Consider the following 20,929-nt stretch of genomic DNA (forward strand, 5'->3'; position numbering starts at 1 on the left):
GGAATACTACCCAGCCTTAAAAAGAAGGACATCTTGTTATATGATATAACGTGAATAACCCTGGAGGACATCATGCTAAGTGAAACACACCAGTCATACAAGGACAATTACTATATGATTCCACTTACATGAGACACCTAGAGTAGTCAAATTCATAGAGACAGAAAGTACAATGGTGTTTGCCAGGGGTTAGGGGAAAGAATAATGGGAAATTATTGTATAATGGGTATATAGTTTAAGTTTGAGAAGATAAAAATAGTTCTGGAGGTGGATGGTAGTGATAATGGCACAACACTGTGGAAATATTTAATACCACTGGACTATACACTTAAAAGTCATTCCAACAGGTAAATTTTATGTTGTATTTTACCACAATAATTTTAAAAAAGATATTAGCTAGGACTGCAATCATCTTAAGGATTGACTGAAGCTGGAAAATTGCTTAAAAACTCACTTGTGGTTTTTAGTAGATTTCAATTTCTCACTGGCTGTTTGCTAGAGGCTCCAGTTTCTCACTGGGTGCACCTGTCCATAGGATGGCTTCAGCATACTGAAAACATGGTGGCTTGCTTTCCCCAGAACAAAGGATTCAAGAAAGGGAGAGAGAGTTAGAACATCCAAGACAAAAGCCATAGTCTTTGTACAACTGAATCTTGAAAGTGGTATTTGTCACCTCGGTAGTATGTCATTGCTGTCACAGACCCACTTTGGTATGACAGGAGAGGGGATTCCTCCAAAGGTGCAAATGTCAGGAAGTGGGGGGTCATTTGGCACCATCTTGGAGGCTGGATACCACACACAGTTTTCAACTTCTCTGCTTTGGTAGTGAGAATATAAAGATGTAATGTCTTTGGCTCCATCTTCATGGTCCCATCCCAGTGATTCTAAGGACATCTTTCACCCTTTGTTTTTGTCTAGACTCTCTCCACATTCCCAATAACCACCCTCTGCTGTGTCCCAACCATCTTTCGGCTGCTTGTGCAGGAGGATCTGACCAGGTACAGCCCATCTGTTTGGTGCTTTGAGAGCGTAAGTATGTGAATATATAGCATGGGTATCCACACACACACAACTATCCTCATTCCAACTCTGTCTCTCTCTATATATATATTTTTCTGTTTCTGTCTTTGTCTCTCTCTCTCTCACACACACACATTTATACACGCATACACATTGACAAGTCAACATACCTGTACACCTCACAGATGCCCCTCAAGAACAAGCTTCTGGCTCCCCAAAATTTGTATCCATATGGAATCAAATAGATTTAAGGCAGTCTGAAATTTTAGCACCTGAGATAGGCTTCACCCCACACCATACGCCCATGGGCTATTCTCTCAGCAACGTCTGCTATTTCTGTGAGGCAAGAGAAATGATGGGACAATTGTTAGCCACCTAGGGAGTAGGATTTGTGGCCAGGGCCCTCAGGTCTGGCAAAACTAACAAGCCCACACCACAGTGTATGGATGCCCCAACTCTCTTCCTCAGACTAACCCCAACCAATTGTTCTCTGAGATCATGCCATTGGGCACCCAAGAGAAGGGGACAAGACGCTGAGGATGGTTCCATCCTGGGTGGAACCAGAGCAACATCTTCTGGCAGAACAGGACTAGTTGCTGCGGCATATGGACAGAGGCTCACCGTCCTTCAGTACCTTCCAACCCTGACCTGTTCTCCCTCTTTTGTCCTCCCCCAAGTCATGAGTCATCCTCTCCCCGTCTCATCTTCCCTAGTCACAGGAATCTACCCACAAAGTGTCCAAAAGAGGGAGTTCTTACATGCTTCTAAAGGGGAATTATTCTACAATGTAAGAAATTCATCCCATTCATTGCTCCGATGTGTGCATCTCCACATTATAATTTTGGCTGAAAGCAGGCTCCTAGTACCTTGTCAAGAACGATGTCATTGAATGCTATTTGGTAATACTAAGTAACTTAATCAAACCAATTTGATCTCCCCTCTCCCCAAGGATTGAAACTGTACTTGCAATCACTAATTTTTTTTACAGTTTGGATAATTTGTTGAACAGAGAGGGCATTTTGCAACATAATTAATATCTGTAGGAATTTTTGGCCCATTCATCAGAATTTTGGGATTCTTAGAGAGCTATCTTTTCAATTTTCTTTCTTTCTCTTCTTTCTCTTTCTCTCTTTCTCTCTCTCTCTTCCTTCCTTCCTTTCTTCTTTCTTTCTTTCTCTTTCTTCTTTCTCTTTCTCTCTTTCTCTTCTTTCGATTCTCACTCTGTCACCCAGGCTGGAGTGCAGTGGTGCAATCTCAGCTCACTGCAGCCTCTATCTCTCAGCCTCCAGTTTTCCTCCTCAGCCTCCCAAGTAGCTGGGACTACAGGCATATGCCCTCAGCCCAGCTATTTTTTTGTATTTTTGGTAGAGACAAGGTTTCACCATATTGCCCAGGCTGGTCTTCGACTCCTGAGCTCAAGCCATCTGCCCACCTTGGCCTCCCAAAATGCTGGGACTACAGGTGTGAACCACAGTGCCCAGCCTATCTTTTCAATTTCTAATTGATTTATCTTTTTCAATCAGATCACTGTCCAAACCAATTTATTATCAATCATTTTTTTTCCAATTAAATTATTTTGGCCAAGTCACCTGGAACTCACCATATTACGACAAAACCTATTATATGAGCTTCTGATTTTATCCGAAACTCAGATAGGATGAATCTTTAAAAAATTATCTGTCCATGAGGATTATGGTTGTGAAGCTAGAGGATGGGTGCACTTAGAGCTGATTAAAATACAGGGGCATCTACCCTCTAGTGCCTGTGGGTGTTTGCATCTGGGCAAGGGCACCGGAGGATGGATGCCATGAAGATCCTGACATAGGTGGTCTTGTTTTCCCTCCTGAGCAAGGTACCAGTTTCAGAGCCTAAGGCACTGTCTGACCGGAGGAGAGGCCCTCAACCCTGATGTGAGGGAGAAGTGGAAGCACCAGACTGGTGTGGAGCTGTACGAGGGCTATGGCCAGTCTGAAACGGTGAGTGATGGAGGGGCCAGGTCACCGCCTCATATCCCCTCAGAGTTTCCTACCTCTCCTGTCTGTCACCTCCCTGAAGTTACTCAGGGACTGCCCTGACCCCAGGGGAGAAGCTGATAACAAAACTCCATCAGCTTTCCTACCCTTTTGATTTCTGTATGTTCTCACTTATAAGCAGGGGTTAAGCTATAAGGATGCAAGACACACAGAGTGGTATAAAAGACTTTGGAGACTCAGAGGCAAGAAGGGGGAGGAGGGGAAAGAGGTTAAAAAAAAAACTACATATTAGGTATAATGTATATTACTCAGGTGACAGAGGCACTGAAATCTCAGAATTCACTGCTATAGAATTCATCCATGTAACAAAAAACATTTGTACCCAAAAAGCTATTTAAATACACACACACACACATGCATACATACAGACATATTTCTTAAAAGTTAAAAAAGGTAATTTAAAGTACTTTTACATTTATATCATGACCAGCAAGCCAGTCCTCACTGCTGAGGGCATTGTTTGTCTCTACCAAGACAGCCTACATATGCCACTGTTCAGAGTCCAAAATTCTAAGCAATGTCCTCTACAGCCATATAGGAAGAGATCTAGGGATCAATTCAGTCTTTTGGCTTAGAGATGCATTAAGTTCTTTATGTTTGAGTGCTCACTGGAGTACCCCATAAATGTTTGTTGACTATGGAAAGAAAAGAAGAAAGAATGAAAGAAAGAAAGAGAGAAAGAAAGAAAGAGAAAGAAATTAAGAAAGGCAAGAAAGAAGGAAGAAAATGAGGAAAGAAGGGAGAAAGGAAATAAAGGAAAGAGAGGAAAAGAAAGGAAGGAAGAAAGGAAATAGGGAAGAAAGATGAAGGGAGGAGATAAGAAAATGGAGAAGGAAATAAGGGGGAAAGGAAGGAAAAAAGGCGGATGGGCGGGCATGGTGGCTCACACCTGCAATCCCAGCACTTGAGGAGGCCAAGACAGGTGGATCACAAGGTCAGGAGTTCGAGACCAATCTGACCAACATGGTGAAACCCCATCTCTACTAAAAATACAAAAATTAGCTGGGGGTGGTGGCACACACCTGTAATCCCAGCTACTCAGGGGGCTTAGGATGAACCCAGGAGGCAGAGGTTTCAGTGAGCGGAGATCGCACCACTGCACTCCAGCCTGGGTGACAAGAGCGAGGCTGTCTTAAAAAAAAAAAAAGAAAGAAAGAAGAAAAATGAAAGAGGGAAAGAAGAAAACAGAAAAGGAGAAAGAAAGGAAAGGGGAAAGAAAGGAAAGAAAGGAGTGAAGGAGGAAGAAAAAAAGAAGGGAAGAAAAGAGAGAAAGTGAGAGAGGAGAAGGGAAAGAAAGAAGAAGGTGAGGGTGGAGGAAGAAGAGGGTGAGAGAAAGAGTTAGCAGTCAGGGTGAGAGAAAGGCATGGCCCAGTAAAGAAGTGAGTAGAAAGGCTCTCCTTTATCAGTACTGCTTTCTCCCTAGGTTGTCATCTGTGCCAATCCAAAAGGCATGAAAATCAAGTCTGGATCCATGGGGAAAGCGTCCCCACCCTACGATGTGCAGGTAGCAGCCTCTCACAACTTCTGGCAAAGCCTGGTGTGAAGAGGAGAAAGATGCACAGGGCTGGCTGGCACAGGCTGCTGGAATGGCCCAGGGTGTAGACACTCATATATGCACCTCTGTGATCTCCCTGCCAGATTGTGGATGATGAAGGCAACGTCCTGCCTCCTGGAGAAGAGGGGAATGTTGCCGTCCGCATCAGACCCACCCGGCCCTTCTGTTTCTTCAATTGCTATTTGGTAAGAGGCAGGGAACAGCTGTTCTCATGACAGTGACTGTGTGCTAAGCATTGTACACCATACTTTGTAAATATCTATTTGTTTAATCCTTACAATGACTGCATGAAGTAGGTTGCTATTATTACTGATAAAGTTATGTTATTGATAAGGAAGACTATTGATAAGGAAGCTACTACAAAGTTGAAGTGACTTATCCAGCATCGTGCAACTAGGACAGGCAGGACACGGGATTGAAACATGGGTGTGTCTGAAAGGGCAAACATGTGACATGAGGGGAGCACCATTGTTTCAATGAGGAGAAAATCAAGGTGTAGGAAAGGAAAGGAGTTTCTCAAGGTCAAACTGTGGTGGGGCGCAGTGGCTCATACCTCCAATTCCAGCACTTTGGGAGGCCGAGGTAGGTGGATCACCTGAGGTCAGGAGTTCAAGACCAGCCTGGTCAACATGGTGTAAACCCGTCTCTACCAAAAGTACAGAAATTAGCTGAGCATCGTGGCACGTGCCTGTAATCCCAGCTACTTGGGAGGCTGATGCAGGAGAATCGATTGAACCCAGGAGGAGGAGGTTGCAGTGAGCCAGAGAGATTGCGCCACTGCACTCCAGCCTGGCCGAGGGACTGAAACTCCTCAAAATAGTAATAATAATAATAATAATAATAATATAATAAATAAATGAAGGTCAAACTGCACTACTGTGTCTGTCTTCAGGATTCTCTTTGTGGTTTTTTAGCAGTGCTTGTGTCCTGGGATTTCTGTCCAAGTTTCTGGGATAATTCAGTAACTCCTTCTCTTGTACATTCACCTTGGCTGGTGAATAAATCCTCCTCTGACCAGTTATCTCTCATGCTAATTTTGTCAGATATAAAAGTTTGATACAGGCCAGGTGTGGTGGCTCACGCCTGTAATCCCAGCACTTTGGGAGGCCAAGGTGGGTAGATCTCCCGAGGTCGGGAGTTCAAGGCTAGCCTGACCAATATGGTGAAACCTCTTCTCTACTAAAAATGCAAAAATTAGCTGAATGTGGTGGTGGGCACCTGCAGTCCCAGCTACTCAGGAGGCTGAGACAGGACAATTGCTTGAACCTGGGAGACAGAGTTTGCAGTAAGCCGAGACCACACCACTGCACTCTAGCCTGGGCGACAGAGCAGGACTCCATCTTAAATAAATAAATAAATAAATAAATAAATAAATAAATAAATAAATAAATAAGTTTGATATAGTCATAGATAGGTTTTGGCACTTTCTGGTATTTCCTTGATCACTTGCTGTGTCCCTGTACTGATACCATAAAGCCTTATCCACAAAAGCATTACCATAATTCTTCATATGTAGATTTCTTATTATTCAACTTATATAGAATGGTTTTACCTATTCTTAGCCCTTTGCTCATTCATTTACATTTTAGAATCAACTTGTCAAGTTCCATGAAAAATATTTGCTAGTATTTTGATTAGAACTGTATTGTCTATAAAACAACTTAAAGATAATTGATATCTCTATTAATTATTTTTGTTTTGTTCTGTTTTGTTGTTTTGAGACAGAGTCTCTGTCACTTAGGCTGGAGTGTAGTGGGGTGATCTTGGCTCACTGCAGACTCCGCCTCCTGGGTTCAAGCGATTCTCCTGCCTCAGCCTCCCAAGTAGCTGGAACTACAGGCACCCACCACCACAGCCAGCTCATTTTTGTGTTTTTAGTAGACAGAGTTTCTCCATGTTGGCCAGGCTGGTCTTCAACTCCTGACCTCGTGATTCATCCTCCTCGGCCTCCCAAAGTGCTGGGATTACAGGCGTTAGCCACCACATCCAGCCAGTTAAGCATTTCTTTCACTTTATTTATATCTTCTTTAAGGTGTAGACTTTTAAGTTGCTGCATAGACACCTTAGAGATTGTGTGTTAGATATATTTTTAGGTGTCGGTAGCTTATATTTTTTCTTTTTTTTCAGAATGTACTTGTTGAATTGAGATATAATTTGCCAACAATAAAATTCACCCATGTTAAGTGTGCAGGTCAATAACTTTTAACACATGTACGCCCCCGTGTAATTGCCACCACAGTCAAATATGGAACATTTTTCAGCCCCAAATGCTCCCTCATTCCCCTTGACAGGCAATCCTCTCCACTCCAGACCCCAGCAATTGATAAATTGTTTGTTGTCACTACATAATAATTTGGCATTTTTGAAAAAGAACTTCATATAAATGGAATCACAAACTATTCAGATTTGTCTGGGTTCTTTTACTCAGCATGATGTTTCTGCAAGTCATCGTGTGGTTGCATGTATTAGTACATTTTTTAATTGTTGAATATTAGCTTTTCTTTAAAACTTTGAGAATCAGAGTTTGATTGTTTTTCTCTTTACTCTTGCCCCACACTAACAGGCTTTTTGATGAGCCCTTCTCTCTCTCTCTCTTCCTTCCTTCCTTCCTTCCTTTCCTTCTCTCTCTTTCCCTCTCCCCTCCCCTCCCCTCTTCTCTTCTCTTTTCTCTTCTCTCTCTTCTCTTCTCTCTTCTTTTTTTCCAACATGGAGTCTCACCCTGTTACCCAGGCTGGAGTATAGTGGGGTGATCTCGGCTCACTGCAACCTCCACCTCCTGGGTTCAAGCAATTCTCTTGATTCAGCCTCCCTAGTAGTTGGGATTACAGGTGTGTGCCACCAACGCCCAGCTAATTTTTTAATCTTTAGTAGAGAAAGGTTTTCACTATGTTGGCCAGGCTGGTCTCAAACTCCTGACCTCAAGTGATCCACCCACCTCAGCATCCCACAGTGCTGAGATTACAACATGAACCACCATGCCCAGCCTAGCCCTTCACTTTCTACCCTCAGTGATTCCTGAGTGCAATGAGTATTCGTGCGTTCTTTTGTCCTAAAAAACAGTCAGTGGCCCTGTGTCCACTCTTCTGCTTTCAACTATGCTTCCTAGACCCCCTTCTAAAGATGTGGTGGGTGGCTGCCCTTAACCATTTGCTGGCAGCTTGATTTCAATCAAAAGAGGGAAACTCCACAACCAAACAGGGCCATAGCTCCCTGTCCAGTGGGGAATTCTGGCCAGCCTGGACTTTAGGAACTGCTGAACTTTCTGTTGAGCGGTCACCAGCTTCTGACAGGGGGCTGTTGGGGCAGTAGCTGGACTTAGTGGCTGTTCCCAGAGGGTCCTTCACGGGCTTTGTCTTTCAGGACAATCCTGAGAAGACCGCTGCATCAGAACAAGGGGACTTTTACATCACAGGGGACCGAGCTCGCGTGGACAAGGATGGCTACTTTTGGTTCATGGGAAGAAATGATGATGTGATCAATTCTTCAAGGTCAAGCTGTCTGCATTTCCCTTCTCCCTTTGAAATTTCATGGGGATTGAGGGAAGCCCACTTGAAGAGTTTGTTTTTCCCTTCCAGTTACCGGATTGGGCCTGTTGAAGTGGAAAGTGCCCTGGCGGAGCATCCTGCTGTCCTGGAGTCGGCTGTGGTCAGCAGCCCAGATGCCATCAGGGGAGAGGTAACCAGTGCAGCCAAGAACACGGCCTTCTGCTTCTGTACCCATCAGCACCCATCAGAACAAGCAGGAAGGCTCAGATTGTCCTGTATTTTACCTCCATCAATGTGCCACAGAGTTGAAATGCCACCATCAGACACACATTGCCTTTGTGACTTTAGAGATACAGTTACTCTCTAGAAGGACACAATGGGAAAACACCAATGCTTTGCTTTTAAGTGGACTCAACTGGGTCCAAAAGAGGCTGGCTATAGGGCAGGAGGTCTTAGGGGGAGGTGCAGGCTCTGTCATCCATCCTGTCTAATAAAAAGTCATTTTCTATTTGCAGATGAGGATAAAGCACGCACACCAGACACGGTTGCTAATGGCTCTAACTTGAGAGGGATAGAATATATACCCCAAATGACCTTGATATATCAGAAAGATGGGCCAAATTTAATAAGCTGGGCTAAATTTAATAAGCTGGGCTTTCACAGGAGAAATCTTTCTATGGGTCCCAGAGGAACACATAGTATGGGAGAGATCAGCTTACAGGCAGATCTAGGTACTTCTTACTGGCTGTATATCCAATATAATCCTAAAGCACAAAAATTACCTTTTGAAAGTTAGTGCAACATCAACCTGCATTCTCAGAAGCATCAGGACCACAGGAGAGATTCTCAAAGTCTGGTTCTTGGACTGCTTGCAACTGTAACATCAGAGATTCCTGTTTAAAATACAAATTTGTAGACCTAAAGTCAGACTTACAGAATCAAAATGACTGGGAATGCAGCCCAGAGAATCTGCATTTTAGCCAGCCACTCCTGGCCAAGTGATTCCCCACTAAAATCTGAGGCGGTTAATATAGAATAAGGGAGGTGTGGAGTTCCATCGATGTGCTGAATCAATCACACCTGAAAAGTATGCCTAGTTTGGCATGCCATGAGTTAACTGGGACTGTGACAAACGTCTGTGTGCTCAAAGTTAATCCATGTATACTGCTTAGAACTGAGTCTGGTGAGTAGAAGGTGCCCAACAAATGTTTAGTAGTTATAGTAGTAAGAGGAAGCTCTTCCAGAAGCATATCTATTTGAACATGAAATGGTAGTGGTCTTTCATGCCTGTAGGAAGTATGCAAGGACAGTGGCCTACCCCTTAATAGAGTATTAGTTTATTTGCTTTTTGTTTTCTTTTTCTCCTTCTTTTTTTTTGAGACAGTCTTTCTCTGTCTCCAGGCTGGAGTGCAGTGGCAACCTCTGCCTCCTGGGTTCAAGTGATTCTCCTCCCTCAGCCTCCTGAGTAGCTGGGACTACAGGTGCATACCACCATGCCTGACTAATTTTTGTATTTTTAGTAGAGATGGGGTTTCACCATGTTGGCCAGGATGGTCTTGATCTCCTGACCTCATGATCCACCCGCCTCAGCCTCCAAAGTGCTGGGATTGCAGGTGTGAGCCACCGCACCCAGCTAGAATATTGCTGACAGATATGAATGCTGGAATGAATAAACATCCAAGTGACCTTCTATTCCTAACAGAAATCATGTTCTGTTTGTTGTGTTTGAGTCTGGGACACTTCCTTCCATTGCCACACATGAAGGCAATATGTGTCTAATGGTGGCATTTCAAATTCATGGCACATGGATGGAGGTGAAATACAGGACAATCTGAGTCTTCCTCTTTGTCCTGTAGGCATAAGACAGCCTGCAGGAAAGATGTGGGCAGAGAGATCCAAGTTGCAGAATGTCCCTTGGGATGTCTGGAACAGAAGTGGTGCCGTTCAGTGTCTGCTGATTACAAATGTTCATCCATGTAGAACCCCAAAGACCTGGCTCCCCTTGAAAGTGACTGCATTTTCCTCAATCTCTTCTATTCAAACCCATGCCTACCTACCTTTCTTGTTAGGAAAATCTGGAAGTAAATGGCCATAGGAGTTTATGAACCTCTTTTCTCCAAAATATTTGCATCTTAAAAGAAGCAATGTTGGCTTCAAATGGTGTCATTCCAAGTATGGGGAGTAATCTGAGAAATAGGGGCCGGGCGTGGTGGGTCACACCTGTAATCCCAGCACTTTGGGAGGCCAAGGCAGGGGGATCACAAGGTCAAGAGATTGAGACCATCCTGGCCAACATGGTGAAACCCTGTCTCTACTAAAAAAATACAAAAATTAGCTGGGTGTGGTGGCGCATGCCTGTAGTCCCAGCTACTCGGGAGGCTGAGGCAGGAGAATTGTTTGAACCCAGGAGGCAGAGGTTGCAGTAAGCTGAGATCACGGCACTGCACTCCAGCCTGGCGCCTGGCAACAGAACCAGACTCTGTCTCAAAAAAAAGAAAAAGAAAAAGAAGAAAGAGAAATAGGTAGGAGTTTGAGATCATCCCACAAAGGTTAACGCTCCTAATAGTTGCACCTGGAAAGGCCAGCAACAGAACAATTGTTGTTTGTGTCACTGGCTGTGCCCAAAAAACTGGTAGAACAATGATGATCCAAAGGTAAATGTGGGCACTTACTCAAGGCTCACTTAAGGAGAAAAGAGTTGTTATACAAGGCCTGATCTTTTCTGGGTATTTTGTTTTCCTGCAGGTGGTAAAGGCATTTGTAGTCCTTACTCCAGCCTACTCCTCTCATGACCCAGAGGCACTAACACGGGAACTCCAGGAGCATGTGAAAAGCGTGACTGCTCCATACAAATACCCCAGGAAGGTAAACATCCAGGTTTCTGGTAAGCTGGGAATCAGATGGGCACACTCTGCCTGGGCTCCAATTTAGGGCCAGGCCCTGTGCCAGGCACTGGGGATTTGGAGAGGTAACCTTGGCTGCTGCTTCAGTTTTTCTCTGTGTTTCTTCATTTGGGTTCTACCCAAAGAACATTTTGTTCTGGTTCTAAGAACAGCCTGATCCCTAACCTGTAAATCAGATATAAGGGGTGGTGCTTATATTCTGTCCAAACAATCCTGTGCTCCAGGCTCCAGCTGTTTTGCTCCTGGCTATCTGGGGAGAAACCGTGAATCAAGGATGCTTTCCAAGGACAGACAGACAGTAATAGCTTTTTCAAAACAAAAATCTTTTTGAGAAATGATGATTTTCAAGTGTTTTTTGTTTTGTTTGTTTTGTGTTTGGTCACTAGGTGGCCTTTGTTTCAGAACTGCCAAAGACGGTTTCTGGAAAGATCCAAAGGAGTAAATTGCGAAGTCAGGAGTGGGGGAAATGAGGTGCAGCCCCAGGAAGGCCCCGTAGACCTCTGAAAGCTCCACCTGGAACTAATGGATCACTGGTCAGCCCCCAGGGGGAGCATCATCTCTTCAACCCTGAAGATGTTAAAGGCCTGCAGCTTCCAAACGGGCATCCCCAGGATCACTAGGCAATGCTGGAAAGGGCAAAAGAACATCACTGGCTCCGACCACAGACATGCTGCCCCACCTAGAAAATGCTCAGTGGCTTCACTTCTCCCTCTGTCTGGGGGCAGGCTCAGCATCTGCCCACTGGTCTCACTTACTAAGAGCTTCCAGATTTCCCTCCACAGGACAGGTTACCGTAACCTTGGGGCACTTGTGGTATCATTCTCTGCCAGTGGGAATGTTAAGGCTTCGTCCTTGGTAAAAGTATGCAGGACCATAAAATTAGCAATATCCTTTAGCTAAAAAATTCTACCTTTGGGAGTCACCACAAAAGAAAAAAATCGAAATGCAGAAAATGTGTGGCATACTAAGATAATCACTCAGCATTCTTTAAAAAAGAAAAGAAAAAAATTAACATCCAAACAACAAGGAGATGATTAACAAAATTGTAATAGATTAACTCAATAACATATTACATGGCCATTAAAATACTTAAGAGCAGTTTAGTATGTCTTGGGAAAAGTGTAAGCTATATTATTTTTACAAATCAGAATGAAAATATGTGCATACTAGAGAATCCCAACTCTGAAAAATAAAGGGAAAACTGTAGTTAATTGTAATTTTCTTTCCTGGAGATTGAGGAGGGAGGGAGAGAAAATAATAGAAAATAATGGGTGGTAGTTTTTTCTTCCTTTTCCCACTACATTTCTGTATTTTCCAAATTTTTGTACTAAGCATATACAACTATTTTAATGAAAAAGTTATTTTAAAGAAACCACATTCTGCTCCATGTCTAGTTCTTCCTCCACATACTCACGCATCATCCCCAAAGTCTGCTGTATTATGTCTGTAGTTAGTGTTCTCCAGAGGAAGAGAAGCAATAGGATATATACAGACAAAGGAGGGGGATTTATGATGGGAATTGGCTCACTTGATTTTGGAGGCCGAGAAGTTCCACAATCTGCCATCTGCATGCTGGAGACCCAGAAAAGCCCATGATATGATTCCATTTGAGTCCAAAGACCTGAGAACCAGGAGAGCCAATGGTGTAACTCCCTGTCTGAGTGCAAAGGCTCGAGAACCAGGAGCTTCACCATCTGAGGACAAGAAAATGCAGATGTTCCAGCCCGAAATGAAGAAGTAAATCTGTCTTTTCTCCTTTTTCTCCTCTTCATGTGCTAATGGATTCGATGATGGCTGCCCACGGGGGTGAGGGCATATCTTCTTAGTCTCTGACTCAATCTCTAATATCACCTGGAACCACCTCCCAGAGACACGCAGAAGTAATGTTCACAGCGATCTGGGGAGTCTTAACCCAGTCAAATTGACACCTAACATTAACCATCACAATGTCTTATCCAGGAGGGGCATAAGGACCTGAAGCCATGGCCCAGGCCTGCAAACAGGAAAGGGTGGCTCTGGGAGCAACCCTGGAGGAAAAGCCGCAGATGGAAACTGAAGCAATCCCAGTGCTGCTGACCCCACCCCCAGCACCTCCATCACCCTCCAGGGAAAATTCATTGAGCACCTACTCAGTACTGGGCTCTGAGACTACAGTGATAAACCAGAGCCATCCTAGTCCCTACCTATGTGAATTTTCTAGGGCTGCCATAACCAAATACAACAGACTGGGTCATTTAAACAACAGAAATTACTGTCCTCACTGTTCTGAAGGCTGGAGGTCTAGGATCAGGGGTTGGCAGGGTCGGTTTCATTCTGAGGATGTCTACTTGGGTTTGTAGATGGCTGTCTTCTCCCTTTGTCTTCACGTGGTCTTTCTTCTGTGCCTGTATGTCTGGGGACTAATTGCCTCTTTTTCTAAGGATGCTTATCATGTCAGATTGGATTAGGGCTTGCCCTCATACCTTCACTTTAACTTAATCACCTCTAAAAACCTTGTCTCCAAAGACAGTCACAATCTGAGGTACTGGGAGGAACTGGGTATTTGGGGTTAGGACTTCAACATAAGAATTTGGGAGAACAGATTTCAGTCCAAACCCTTGTAGAGTTTAGTCTAGTAGGAAGGTCATTATTATTTATTGCAGATTAATGCAAATAAATGTACAATTGTGGTAAATACCATGAAGAAAAGAATATATTTAAGACATAGACTCGGGGGATTGATCAAGACTCAGGGGACTGAGGGTATCAGGGAGGCTTCTATAAGAAAGTCCTGGCTGGGTGCAGTAGTTCACACCTGTAATCCCAGCACTTTGGGAGGCCAAGGCAGGTGGATCACTTGAGGTCAGGAGTTCAAGACCAGCCCGGGCAACATGGCAAAACCTGGTCTCTCCTAAAAATACAAAAATCAGCCAGGCATGATGGCATGCACCTGTAATCCCAACTGCTCGGGAGGCTGAGGCAAGAGAATTGCTTGAACCCAGGAGGCAGAGGTTGCAGTAAGCTGAGATCATACCACTGCATTCTAGCCTAGGCGACAGAGTGAGACTCCATCTCAAAAAACAAAAAGAAGAAGGAAGTCCCTGGTAAGCTGAGATTGTAGGAAGAGTGGAGGTACACTAACTAAACAGATGGGACAAGCTATCCGGACAGAGGATACAGCATGTGGAAAGGCCTTGAGTTGGGAAAGACCAATTTGGGTTTCTAAGAACAGCTCCTGCAAAGCACCAGCTATGTCCAGGTGCAGTTCTAGATGTTTCCACTCTCAACCATCCTGTGGGTAGGTACTGATAAAAGCCCCATTTTTGGCCGGGCGTGGTGGCTCATGCCTGTAATCTCAGCACTTTGGGAGGCCGAGGCGGGTGGATCACGAGGTCAAGAGATCGAGACCATCCTGGTCAACATGGTGAAACCCCGTCTCTACTAAAAATACAAAAAATTAGCTGGGCATGGTGGTGCATGCCTGTAATCCCAGCTACTCAGGAGGCTGAGGCAGGAGAATTACCTGAACCCAGGAGGCGGAGGTTGCAGTGAGCCAAGATGGCGCCGTTGCACTCCAGCCTGGGTAACGAGTGAAACTCCGTCTCAAAAAAAAATAAAAAATAAAAAAAATAAAATCCCCATTTTACAGACAGAACAGAGAGGAGAAGCCACTTGCTGTAGTTTACACAGCTAGTATCTCACAGAGCTAGAATTCAAACCCAGGTGGTCCTGCTCTGGCAGCCACAGGCTTCACCTGAACCTCAGCACTGATTCAGGACAACCCTGGTTTAGGAGTGTTGTCTTCCTTCTGTGACTGCCAGGGAGCCGCTGAAAGTTTATTGCAGAGAAGAGATCCTCTTAAGAGATCAGGTCAGGCATGGGGGTTCATGCCTGTAACCTTGGGATGCCAAGGTGGGCAGGCAGATTGCTTGAGCCCAGATGTTGAGACCAGCCTGGGCAACACAGTGAGACCCCATTTTTACAAAAAAATTAGTTTGGCATAGTAGTGAGTACCTGTAGTAGTCCCAGCTACTTGGGAGGTTGAGGTGGGAGGGCCAGTTGAGCCCAAGAGGCAGAGGTCACAGTGAGCTGTGATCACACCAATGCACTCCAGCCTGGGAGACAGAGGGAGACCCTGTCTCAAAAAAAAAAAAAAAAAAAGGCTCAATAGTCCTTAACCAAAAACAGCTTCTTAAAGTGATTTGTGTGTGTGTGTGTGTGTGTGTGTGTGTGTGTGTGTGTGTGTGTTTTGTCCTCATAGCATTCCTAGGCTGGGCAAACCATTTATTTTAAAGGTGGGAATCCAGAGAACTGTGGTGATTTGGTGATTTCTCCAAGATCGTGCGGCCTCAATATCATTCCTGCTCTTGGGCTGGGGGATTGGAGAATACATGAGCCTAAAGAGACCCCAACATGTCAGGAGCCAGAGCTTTCTCTCCTACATCTCTCTGTTTCCTGAAATCCAAGGGCTTAGATGAAAATGACACCTGGGGGAACTGGCACCTGCTCCATTGTGTCACTCTGGTTACACTGCTGAGTAGCCTCTAGGCTCTCTACCCTTCCCCGTGAGCCAGGGCAGTCTGTTCTTCTCCAACTATAGTCATAGCTCCCGATCCAGGGCCTCGGTTCACATTTCAATCAGTACAAGCCCCAGACAGTGAAACCCAATCCCCATTTCCCTTAGACTCCCACTGATAACCTGGCTCCCCAGCCAATCTTCCTGCAGTCACCTCTGCCCAGCTCAGCTTCAGCAGGAAAAAGCCAACACTCTCAGCTGCAGCTGTACCAGAGGAAATCACAACCATCCACATAGCCCACACTTTTCCTAAAGCACCCCCAGCCCCAGAATCACCGATAATAGCAGCACCAACCACTGCTACTGTGACAGGCCAGGTCTCACTAACGTAGACCTCCATAACAATTGCTTCAGTACTGACTGAGTGGCTAAGTTAAATATTAAAAGCTAAAAAAGCCAGTGCCCTCATACAAAGGCTGAAATGTAACAAAAGTCCACAAAGAATTTTTCCTAGGCCTTTCCTGAGCCTTACTGCATGACAAAATAACAAAGGAATTCTTAGCAGGACCCATTTATGGATAAGTTTTATTGGGGGTCTGAAGAAACTCCTCGGGCTTCCACAAACAAGTTTATTTGGGGATCTGAAGGAACTCTCCAAACCTCTGTGATTTAGCAGGAGACAAGATAAGAGTAATTACCCCAGCACCTGGACCCACTAAGTAAATTTACTGAGGCTCCAAAAGAAGGTCTTCAGGACTCAGACCTCAGCTATAGATTAAAAGAAATTAATCACTTATGTCTTTAAGTGAATGCACACTTACACATAGCCATGTAGCTTAGAAAGTATATTAGCTGCGGAAAACTTTGTGATTTTGAGTTGGTCTGGTAATAATTTCCAGGCCTTCACTCTATAACCAGTTGCAGAAATAAAAACTCTCTTCCTCCCCAGTTCATCTGCATTTTGTTGTTGGGCCATGAGAAATAGCAGCCTGAACCTCAGTTTGGTCCAGAGCACTATCACCATCACTTTATGGAAAATATATTCTATGCCAGGCATTGTGCTAAAGTTTTGGCAGAAATCTAACTCATATTCTCCACCTTTACTTTCGCCCTGCTCTCATGCATGTAGCCCTATCCACATACTATTTGCACTATAATTAAACTCACTTTAAAAAAAAAGTCTTCACCTCATGCAATATAATATTCCTAAAAGGACAAGTCTGTAGGCCAAGTGCAGTGGCTCACACCTGTAATCCCAGCACTTTGGGAAGCTGAGGCAGGTGGATAACCTGATGTTAGGAGATCAAGACCTGCCTCTTCAGTAGAGGCAAAATCCTGCCTCTACTGAAAATATAATATTATCCAGGCATGGTGGTGCATGCCTGTAGTTCCAGCTACTCGGGAGGCTGAGGCAGGAGAATTGCCTGAACCTGGGAGGCAAAGGTTGTAGTGAGCTGAGATGGCGCCATTGCACTCTGGCCTGGCTGACAAGAAGGAAACTTTGTCTCAAAAAAAAAAGGACAAGTCTGGAATTATTTTCTTAATGCATATCCATATAACCATGAACATGAAAACTGCTTGTCTAAAACCACCTTGCAAAACCTATTTTGGAGAAAACTGATCTAACCTAATATGCATCTATCTCTGTGAGCAGAGAGATGACTTTGAATAGAACAGGAGGCAGGTTGTCCTAAGCAGTTTTCAGCTTGAGTTTTCCTTTTGGCCTAGTGATTTTGGGGGTCCAAGATATTTTCCCTTCACAGAGGGAAACACCAGTATTCCCTTTTCAATGCAAGATGTAGACTCTAGAGTCACACTGATGCTTGAATATCAGCTCTTGCACTTTTTAAAATTATTTTTATTGCATTTTAGGTTTTGGGGTACATGTGAAGGACATGCAAGACTGTTGCATAGGTGCATACGTGGCAGTGTGATTTGCTGCCTTCCTCCCCTTCACCTATATCTGGCATTTCTCCCCATGCTATTCCTCCCCAACTACCCACCCCCTGCTGTCCCTCCCCTATTTCCCCCCAACAGACCCCAGTGTGTAGTGCTCCCCTCCCTGTGTCCATGTGTTCTCATTGTTCAACACCCGCCTATGAGTGAGAACATGTGGTGTTTGATTTTGTGTTCTTGTGTCAGTTTGCTGAGAATGATGGTTTCCAGCTTCATCCATGTCCCTACAAAGGACACGAACTCATCATTTTTGATGGCTGCATAATATTCCATGTTGTATATGTGCCACATTTTCCCTGTCCAGTCTATCATCGATGGGCATTTGGGTTGGTTCCAGGTCTTTGCTATTGTAAACTGCGCTGCAATGAACATTCGTGTGCATGTGTCCTTATAGTAGAACGATTTATAATCCTTTGGATATATACCCAGTAATGGGATTGCTGGGTCAAATGGAATTTCTATTTCTAGGTCCTTGAGGAATCTCCACACTGTCTTCCACAATGGTTGAACTAATTTACATTCCCACCAACAGTGTAAAAGTGTTCCTATTTCTCCACATCCTCTCCAGCATCTGTTGTCTCCAGATTTTTTAAGGATAGCCATTCTAACTGGCATGAAATGGTATCTCAATGTAGTTTTGATTTGCATTTCTCTAATGACCAGTGATGATGAGCATTTTTTCATATGTTTGTTGGCCTCATGTATGTCTTCTTTTGTAAAGTATCTGTTCATATCCTTTGCCCACTTTTGAATGGGCTCGTTTGTTTTTTTCTTGTAAATCTGTTTTAGTTCTTTGTAAATTCTGGATATCAGCCCTTTGTCAGATGGGTAAGCTGCAAAAATTTTTTCCCATTCAGTTGGTTGCCGATTCACTCTAGTGACTGTTTCTTTTGCTGTGCAGAAGCTGTGGAGTTTGATTAGGTCCCATTTGTCTATTATGGCTTTTGTTGCCAATGCTTTTGGTGTTTTGGTTATGAAGTCCTTGCCTACGCCTATGTCCCGAATGGTTTTGCCTAGATTTTCTTCTAGGGTTTTTATGGTGTTAGATCTTATGTTTAAGTCTTTAATCCATCTGGAGTTCACAGCCGAATTCTACCAGACATACAAAGAGGAGCTGGTACCATTCCTTCTGAAACTATTCCAAATAATACAAAAAGAGGGAATCCTTCCCAAGTCATTTTATGAGACCAACATCATCCTGATACCAAAACCCGGCAGAGACTCAACAAGAAAAGAAAACTACAGGCCAATATCCATGATGAACATAGATGCAAAAATCTTCAATAAAATACTGGTAAGCTGATTGCAACAGCACATCAAAAAGCTTATCCACCATGATCAAGTAGGATTCATCCCAGGGATGCAAGGCTGGTTCAACATACGCAAGTCTATAAACATAATTCACCACATAAACAGAACCAAAGACAAAAACCACATGATTATCTCAATTCATGCAGAGAAGGCCTTTGACAAAATTCAACAGCCCTTTATGCTAAAAACCCTCAATAAACTAGGTATTGATGGAACATATCTCAAAATAATAAAAGCTATTTACGACAAACCAACAGCCAATATCATACTGAATGGGCAAAAACTGGAAGCATTCCCTTTGAAATCTGGCACTAGACAAGGATGCCCTCTCTCCCAACTCCTATTCAATATAGTACTGGAAGTTCTAGCCAGAGCAATCAGGCAAGAAAAAGAAATAAAGGGTATTCAAATAGGAAAGGAGGAAGTCACATTGTCTCTATTTGCAGATGACATGATTGTATATCTAGAAGACCCCGTCCTCTCAGCCCAAAATCTCCTGAAACTGATAAGCAACTTCAGCAAAGTCTCAGGATACAAAATCAATGTGCAAAAATCACAAGCATTCCTATACACCAATAACAGACTTAAAGAGAGCCAAATCAAGAACAAACTGCCATTCACAATTGCTACAAAGAGAATAAAATACCTAGGAATACAACTAACAAGGAACGTAAAGGACCTCTTCAAGGAGAACTACAAACCACTGCTCAACGAAATAAGAGAGGACACAAACAGATGGAAAAACATTCCATGTTCATGGTCAGAAAGAATCAATATCATGAAAATGGCCATACTGCCCAAAGTAATTTACAGATTCAATGCTATCCCCATCAAGCTACCAATGACCTTTGTCACAGAACTGGAAAAAACCACCTTAAATTTCATATGGAACCAAAAGAGAGCCCACATAGCCAAGTCAATTCTAAGCAAAAAGAACAAAGTGGGGCCGGGCGCGGTGGCTCAAGCCTGTAATCCCAGCACTTTGGGAGGCCGAGGCGGGTGGATCACGAGGTCAAGAGATCGAGACCATCCTGGTCAACATGGTGAAACCCCGTCTCTACTAATACAAAAAATTAGCTGGGCACGGTGGTGCGTGCCTGTAATCCCAGCTACTCAGGAGGCTGAGGCAGGAGAATTGCCTGAACCCAGGAGGCGGAGATTGCAGTGAGCCGAGATCGCGCCATTGCGCTCCAGCCTGGGTATCAAGAGCGAAACTCCGTCTCAAAAAAAAAAAAAAAAAAAAAAAAAAAAAGAACAAAGTGGGAGGCATCACACTACCGGACATCAAACTATACTACAAGGCTACAGTAATCAAAACAGCATGGTACTGGTACCAAAACAGAGATATAGACCAATGGAACAGAACAGAGGACTTGGAGGCAATGCAACATATCTACAACCATCCAATCTTTAACAAACCTGACAAAAATAAGCAATGGGGAAAGGATTCCCTGTTTAATAAATGGTGTTGGGAAAACTGGCTAGCCATGTGCAGAAAGCAGAAACTGGACCCCTTCCTGACACCTTACACTAAAATTAGCTGTTGCACTTTCTATCTGTGCAGCACTGAGCATGATATTCAACTTCTTTGTACCTTATTGCTCCAGTCAATCAAATGGGGGCAATGTAACATCTACTGATTGGGTTGTTCTGAAAATCAAATGGGTTTATATTTCTTTCTTCTTTTTTTTTTTTTTTTTTTTTTTTTTTTTGAGGTAGAGTTTTGCTCTTGTTGCCCAGGCTAGGGTGCAATGGTGCGATCTCGGCTCACCGCAACCTCTGCCTCCTGGGTTCAAGCAATTCTCCTGCCTCAGCATTCCAAGTAGCTGGAATCACAGGCGTGGGTTGCCACGTCCAGTTAATTTTGTATTTTTAGGAGAGACAGGGTTTCCCCTTGTTGGCCAGGCTGGTCTGGAACTCCTGACGCCAGGTGATCAGCACTTTTGGAGGTAATCCCAGCCTCCCAAAGTGCTGGGAGTGTTGGGATTACAGGCGTAAGCCACCGTGCCCAGCCATGAGTTTGTATTTCTAAAGTGTACAGATAAGTGCCCAGAGCTGTTAGTTATTAGTACAAGTTATTTTCTTGAAATACCTGCCCACCAGTGCTGTGGTGGAGCACAGCCCCTCAGCCCTTCCTAAAAGACAAACAATTCTGCCTTTGCAAAAATCAT

At 44.0% G+C, this 20,929-nt stretch overlaps 2 protein-coding genes across 3 annotated transcripts in view; one reads left to right on the forward strand and one right to left on the reverse strand.

The window, feature by feature from the left end:
• The window catches only part of LOC105725570 (acyl-coenzyme A synthetase ACSM5, mitochondrial), a 29,049-nt gene extending 16,678 nt beyond the window's left edge, over positions 1 to 12,371 (forward strand). Inside the window, exons 7-14 of one of the 2 annotated variants that reach the window (XM_012464679.3) lie at positions 919 to 998; positions 2,873 to 2,996; positions 4,477 to 4,557; positions 4,692 to 4,793; positions 7,969 to 8,096; positions 8,184 to 8,283; positions 10,839 to 10,958; positions 11,399 to 12,371. In XM_012464679.3, the coding sequence (XP_012320102.2) occupies positions 919 to 998; positions 2,873 to 2,996; positions 4,477 to 4,557; positions 4,692 to 4,793; positions 7,969 to 8,096; positions 8,184 to 8,283; positions 10,839 to 10,958; positions 11,399 to 11,500 (837 nt within the window). In that variant the 3' untranslated portion in view covers positions 11,501 to 12,371. Of the gene's footprint in view, positions 1 to 918; positions 999 to 2,872; positions 2,997 to 4,476; positions 4,558 to 4,691; positions 4,794 to 7,968; positions 8,097 to 8,183; positions 8,284 to 10,838; positions 10,959 to 11,382 lie in introns of both variants that reach the window. The other variant, XM_012464680.3, reaches the window with a different exon arrangement.
• PDILT (protein disulfide isomerase like, testis expressed) overlaps positions 1 to 20,929 on the reverse strand; it is a 155,275-nt gene that overhangs the window by 74,162 nt on the left and 60,184 nt on the right. The window contains exon 4 of the mRNA XM_064362555.1: positions 8,876 to 8,986. The gene's annotated coding sequence lies outside the window, so the exon portion shown is untranslated. The remainder of the gene's footprint in view (positions 1 to 8,875; positions 8,987 to 20,929) is intronic.

Source organism: Aotus nancymaae, unplaced genomic scaffold, assembly GCF_030222135.1.
Source record: "Aotus nancymaae isolate 86718 unplaced genomic scaffold, 86718_ANA_hifiasm-v0.15.2.pri h1tg000049l, whole genome shotgun sequence".
Lineage (NCBI taxonomy): Eukaryota > Metazoa > Chordata > Mammalia > Primates > Aotidae > Aotus > Aotus nancymaae.